The following is a 6,754-nucleotide window of genomic DNA, read 5'->3' as shown; positions in this document are numbered from 1 at the left end:
GCCCCATTCCTGGCAGTGTTGAAGGGCAGGTTGGATGGGGCTTGGAGCAGCCTGGGCTGGTGGGAGGTGTCCCTGCCCATGCAGGGGTTGGGACTGGATGAGCTTTAAGGTCCCTTCCAACCCAAACTAGTCTGGGATTCTATTATAAGGTTCTCTCAGTTCCCCCTGGCAGCCTCCAGATCCCTTTCAGTGCCACCACACCTTGGCTGGTCACAGCTCAGCCCCAAGAGGGGTTGCAGCCCCAGCACAGACCACAGGTTCTGCCCATGGGTATATTCCACAGGTGAGATGGCACCTGCTGAGCTGGTAACCCCCAAAGCCATAAGTCAGCATGGATGCAGGCTCTGCAGGAGCACCCTGGGGGGGATCTGGGACATACAGGTTCCAAAACCTTCCTGAGTGCCCTTGGAAAATCACCTGGTTTCCTTGCCACCCTCCTCCCAACGTGTAGGTCTCAGAGGACCAGTAACCCCCATCTCCTAGCTGATCCCCAGGCCTCATTCTTGTCTCCTCAGCTGGTGCAGGGAGAGCAGAGCCCTGTCCTGTTCCACCCTGGCCCAGGGTCAGTGTCCTCCTGCCCCAGGCAGAGCCAAACTGCAAAGAGCTCCAGTCCTCAAGGTCCCCAAGCCACTCCTTTCCAAACTGGATGTGGAATGGTGACCCTGACCTGATCACAGGTCAGACCAGGTTGCTGAGCCACTTAGGGTTAGATCCTCAAAGGTCTTTTTCTGGCCAATTTCCTGTCATTTTAACAGGGAAAAAAAAAAAAAAAAAAAAAAGCTTAAATACCTTTATAATCTGTAGATATTCTTGAGCATCTGTCCCTGCAGGGCAGGGTTAGAGATAAGGTGGTGCAGCCTTGCTCCATTACTTATCTCAGCTCTGCAGACCTGGTGTGTGCCCTTTGGTGGGGCAGGAGATCTCCTGGGCTGGTTGTGTCCCTCTGGGTCCATTCCCCACGTGTCCCACTTCTTCCAGGCCTGGGAGATGGAGCAGAAGCCACCAGCAGAGGAACAGCTTGGGCTGCAGGTCCTTGCAGACAACAACCCAGAGGCCTGGGGATGTGGGGAACTGGGCCCAGTTCTGGGCTGCCCAGTTGCAGAAGGACAAGGAGCTGCTGGAGAGAGTCCAGCCCAGGGCACTGAGATGCTGAGGGGGCTGGAGCATCTGCCTGGGAGGAAAGGCTGGGAGAGCTGGGGCTGTTGAGCCTGGAGAGGAGGAGGCTGAGGGGGGATCTGCTCAGTGCTGATCAATATCTGCAGGGGGTGGCAGGAGGATGGGGCCAGACTCTTCCCAGTGGTGCCCAGGGACAGGACAAGGGGCAATGGGCACCAAGTGGAGCCCAGGAGGGTCCAGCTGAAGATGAGGAGAAAGTGCTTTGCTGGGAGGGTGGCAGAGCCCTGGGACAGGCTGCCCAGGGAGGTGGGGGAGTCTCCATCCCTGGAGACATTCCCAGCCCTCCTGGACGTGTTCCTGTGGGATCTGCTCTGGGGGATCCTGCTCTGGCAGGGCTTGGATGGGTGATCTCCTTCCAACCCCTGTGATTCTTTAATGTGGAATATCCCAGGTTTTCCTGTCCACAGGGAGAAGGGTTAAACATCCAGGGACAAACACTGTGTCTGGGTCTTCTGCTCTCCAGGGTCACTGACTTGAAAAGCTTGATGGTGATTTTAGCAACTCAACACTTTATCAAGCTGTGGGAAACTCCCCAAACAGCAAACCCATTCCCCTGGGATGTTTCCCACCAATCCAAACAGAGCCCTGGGACACACCAGAAAAGAAACCTCTCTGTGTTCTGCCCTCATGAGATAATCTGATGGATTGAACACAACTTTCCCTTCAGTTCACACACTCCCTTGTCTTATGGAGAAGCTCCTGCTGCTCAGAGTGAACCCTTTGCCCCTGCATGTTGGCAGGAAGCTTCTCATGACATTGATCTGCTCTCTTGGTGTGTTCCAGCTCCCACAGATCCCCTGGCAGAGGGGAAAGGAGGAATCCAGGGAGCACTACCAGCCAGGACACTCAACTCCAGCGTGGTCTTGAGCGTCAAGCCCAAGGAGCCTTCACTTGGAGACCACAAAACCATAACTTTTGTGGTAGACCTGAGCCTGAGCAGCACTGCTGGTGATCTCAGTGATCCAAATGATGGTGTTTCTAGAACAAATTCACATTCTCCTCAGCCCCCATCCAGGCAGGAAGGCAAAACTGGTAAGGAGCTGCTGGAGATGCTGCACAACCTGCAGCACGTGGGCTGGGACAGTGAAACTGAGGTCAGGAAACTCTTGTTTTGTAGGAAACAGGCTCAGGGCTGAGCTGAAGAAGAAGCTGCACCAGGCTAGAAGTGTGAGAAACACCCTCCAAGTGCCTGCTGTGCAGAAGGCCAAGGTGCAGGAGAACCCAGCAGTGAAGGGAGAGACAACCACAGGCTGGGTGCAGAAGCAGCTTGGCTCTGGTTGGAACCCCAGGGAAGACCTCTCTGTCTTCAGACACCACAGAAGGTCTACAGCTCCTTCCAAACGTTCCCCTCCACACTCCCCAGCAGAGACCCCTCATTCCTCCAGGCCTTTTAAGAGTCTCAATTATTCTGATGCTGTGGAACAGACCAAGAAAACTCAGGGGGTGGAAGATGAGGAGGATGGAGAAGATGTAGAGGAACCACCAACTCCAAGGCAGGACCACGTTGGCACTTACAAGAAGCACAAGCAGGGGGACAACCCATCCCTCTACAGAAGCAACCAGCATCTCTACCAGACCTTTGGCAGTGGGAATCCTGGGGAAGAGCCCCCCCCGATGGAAAGTGAAGCAGAGCAGAGACTGGAAACCAACCTGCACTTGTTCTATGACCTGTCAGGCAAGAGCAGCCCGAGTTCCTCCCCAGCTGGGCCCTCACCAGCCTTCCCTCCCACCACAGGAACACCCTGGAAGCCACCAAAGGAAGGATCCAGCTCCCTCAATCAAGCAGGGAGCTCGGACAGCCCTGAGGACTCCCTGGTTGCAGGAGATCTCTGGGAAGCCCAGGTGGATGGTCACCTGCGTGGGCTGGTCCCAGATGAATCCCTGAGGACATTCCTGGCTGGCACAGCACGAGCCCTGAGGATGGACTGTGGGCTCCCCCAGCTCCAGCTGCCCTGCACACAACTGCTCTCCAAGACTGGGCAGCTCATCAAGCTGCTCAGCCAGAGAGAAAATGACCAAGGAGCTTCTGCTTTCCTGGACCAGTGTCTCCTGGAAGGGAATGTTTCCAAACTCGTGGTCCAGGCCAGGAGAGCAGGTGGGAAGGTAAGAGAGAGAGACAGGGAATTGCTGGATGTGTCCTTCTGGGAATGGAATAGAATGATGGAATCATGGAATGGTTGGGGTTGGGAGGGACCTTAAAGCTCATCCAGTCCCACCCCCTGCATGGGCAGGGACACCTCCCAGCAGCCCAGGCTGCTCCAAGCCCCATCCAACCTGCCCTTCAACACCCCCAGGGATGGGGCAGCCACAGCTTCCCTGGGCAACCAGAGAAGGAACAACTCTCTCTCCCCTCCTGATTTTCTCTCCTTTTCTCCCAGTAGAAACCAGAGCAGCCCAGCAGGGACAGGCTCCTCTTGGCCATCTTGTTGTGCTCCAACATCCTGATCACTCTCATGGCCCTTTTCCTGATGGAGGTGAGTTGGTAACTGCCCAGCCAGGCACCCTCAGCCAAGCTGGAGCACAAGCCCTCGAGTCACCTGGTCACCCCCAGCCCCTCTCCTAGTACCTCTGAACCCTCTCCCAGTGGCCCTTGGGACCTTCTCCCAGTCCCTTATCCCAGTGACCCTCTCAGGACCCCCTCCCGTCCATCAAGACCATCTCACAATCTCTCAGGACCCTCTCCCAGTCCCTCAGGACCCTCTCCCAGTCCTTCAGGAGCCTCTCCCAGTCTCTCATGACTCTCTCCCAGTCCATGAGGACCCCATCCCAGTCCCCAGGACCCAGTCCCAGTCCCTCAGGACACCCTCCAAGCCCCTCAGGACCCTCTCCCAGTCCCTCAGACCCTGTGCCAGTCCTTCAGGACCCTCTCCCAGTCTCTTAGAACTATCTCCCAGTCCATGAGGACCCCATCCCATTCCCCAGGACCCTCTCCCAGTCCTTCAGAACCCCCTCCAAGCCTCTCAGGACCCTCTCCCAGTCCCTCAGGACCCTCTCCCAGTCCTTCAGGACCACCTCCCAGTCCTTCGGGACCCTCTCCCAGTCTCTCATGACTCTCTCCCAGTCCATGAGGGCCCCATCCCACTCCCTCAGGACCCCCTCCCAGTCCCTCAGGACCCTACTCTTCTCTCCTGCCCATTTCCAGCCACCCACCTCTGCCCCTTCTGCCTTTCCTCTTACCAAGATCAAGTCTTTCTGCTCCAAGTGGGTCAGGGATGGGCAGGGGTGAAGGACCCAGAGGGTTTCAACTTCCCTTTGGGCCCCTTCTTGGTAAAAAAAAAAACCAAACCAAACCCAACAGCTTTTCTTTCTTTAAAAGCCAACCCAGATGGTTCAGGCTGGGGTTGAAGAGCGGGGAAGTTCCCTGCAGAGATAAGAAAGGACAGACATCAACATTGCAGAGATTAGGGGGAACTCTGGGGGTTCAGATCATTCCAGAAGCAGATAAAAGGGAGGATTTGGGCTCTTCCTAAAAACTGTGGCTGCTGGTCCAGGTGGGCTCAGGTATCTAAGAGGCTCAGTTGGAAGAAGAACATTTTGGCTTCCCTTGTTTTGCAGAGTGTGATGGAAAAAATCCCATGTGATGAGTTTGTCTCTCTCTCCATCACCAGGTTTGCTCCCAAAAACCTGCAGCTGCTTCCCAGCCCTACAGCACCAGAGGAGCACCCCTGAGATGGTAACTGCTCCCCTTCCTCCTGGGGCTTCTCACCATAGAATCATGGAATCCTAGTTGGGAAAGACCTTCAAGCCCAACCCTTCCCCCAGCCCTGCCCAGGCCACCCCTGCCCCGTGTCCCTCAGCACCATCTCCAGGGCTTGGAAACCCCTCCAGGGATGGGGACTCCCCCCCTGCCCTGGGCAGCCTGGGCCAGGCCCTGACAACCCTTGCCAGGGAGAAACTGTTCCCAAGGTCCAACCTCAGCCTCCCCTGGCACAACTTGAGGCCGGTTCCTCTGCTCCTGCCCCTTGTTCCTGGGGAGCAGAGCCCGACCCCCCCTGGCTCCAACCTCCTCTCAGGCAGCTGCAGAGCCAGCAGGTCTCCCCTCAGCTCCTTGGCTCCAGGCTGGACACCCCCAGCTCCCTCAGCTGCTCCTGCTCACACTTGTGCTCCAGCCCCTTCCCCAGCTCCCTTGCCCTTCCCTGGACACGCTCCAGCCCCTCCGTGTCCTTCTTGTCCCCAGGGGCCCAGAACTCACCCCAGGATTCCAGGTCTGGCCCCACCAGTTCCAGCACAGGGGATGATCCCTGCCCTGCTCCTGCTGCCCACACCACAGCTGGTGTGGACACAGCTCCTTGTCTCTTCCCTGGACACTCTCCAGCCCCTCCATGTCCTCCTTCACCACCCCCAGCTGTCTGGGTAGAGCCCAGACCCAGCAGCACAGCTCCCGTGCCAGGCAGGGTGCAGGGAACATCCTTCCACACCTGCCACCATCACCACCTTTGCCCTTTCATCCTTCTTTTTCCTTTAGGTTTTCCAGGTTCCTTCAGACCCTCCTGCCATGGGGATGGAGGAAGCACAAGCCCCAGGCCAGAAAGCAGGTGAGCTCAGGGAGCAGCCCCCCCTGCCACCCAACCCAGCCCTGCCCCCTCCCACACCTTCCCTGCCTCTTCCCAGGTCTGGGCTGGATCAGATCAGAACCAAACCACCCCAGAGTGGCTGAGACACCTGGACCAGCCCCTCAGTTCCCAGCAGGAAAAGTCCATGGCTGAGCTGTACGATGGAGAGTGCTCGGAGGAGGAGGTGCAGGTGGAGGTGGAGGAAGAGGAGGAGGAAGAGGAGGAGGAAGAGGAGATCTTCAGCAGGGCTGAGCTCCAGTAGCTGGGCTGGTGACAGTTGGGAGCTTCCAGCTCCTGTCCTGGTGTAGGAAGTGCTGAGGCTTTCCTTGGGTGCTCCTTCCTTGGGTGCTCCTTCCTTGGGTGCCATTTCCTTGGGTGCCTCGTCCTTGGATGCTCTTTCCTTGGATGGTACTTCCTTGGGTGCTGTTTCCTTGGATGGTACTTCCTTGGGTGCTACTTCCTTGGATGCCATTTCCTTGTGGATGTTACTTACTTGGGTGCCATTTCCTTGGGTGTTACTTCCTTGACTGTTACTTCCTCAGATGTTACCTCCTTGACTGTTACTTCCTCAGATGTTACTTCCTTGGGTGCTACTTCCTTGGATGCCATTTCCTTGTGGATGTAGCTTCCTTGGATGCTGTTTCCTTGGATGTAACTTCCTTAAATGTTACTTCCTTGGATGTTACTTCCTTGGGTGCCATTTTCTTGGGTGTTACTTCCTTGGATGTTACTTCCTTGAATGCCATTTCCTTGTGGGTGTTGCTTCCTTGGATGCTGTTTCCTTGGATATTACTTCCTTAAATGTTACTTCCTTGGGTGCTGCTTCCTTGGCTGCCATTTCCCTGCCTGTTACTTCCTGGCTGTTTCCTGCCTCTTTCCTTCCTGCCTGCCCTTCCCTTGCCATGGTTCCCTCGGATCCCCTTCCCTTCCTGGGCTCCCTGCCCGTTTCCCTGGCTGGGGTTCCTGCCCCGCCCCCCGGGGCTGCCCCCCCGGGGTTGGGGGGGGTGGGGGCTGTGGGGCGGCCC

At 56.8% G+C, this 6,754-nt stretch overlaps 1 protein-coding gene across 1 annotated transcript; it reads left to right on the top strand.

Annotated features, from left to right (window-relative positions):
• Positions 1-2,225: 2,225 nt before the first annotated feature.
• Positions 2,226-3,989, top strand: LOC104390226 (leucine-rich repeat-containing protein 37A-like; the record flags this gene model as incomplete). The annotated part of the gene is made up of 4 exons (XM_009999330.1): positions 2,226-2,270; positions 2,602-3,279; positions 3,558-3,658; positions 3,947-3,989. Coding segments are annotated over exons 1-4 (867 nt in total), but the record flags the coding sequence as incomplete, so codon positions are not given.
• Positions 3,990-6,754: the final 2,765 nt, after the last annotated feature.

Source organism: Chaetura pelagica, unplaced genomic scaffold, assembly GCF_000747805.2.
Source record: "Chaetura pelagica isolate M959 unplaced genomic scaffold, ChaPel_1.0 scaffold625, whole genome shotgun sequence".
Classification (NCBI taxonomy): Eukaryota; Metazoa; Chordata; class Aves; order Apodiformes; family Apodidae; genus Chaetura; species Chaetura pelagica.
This window is presented reverse-complemented; position numbering and strand designations above follow the sequence as displayed.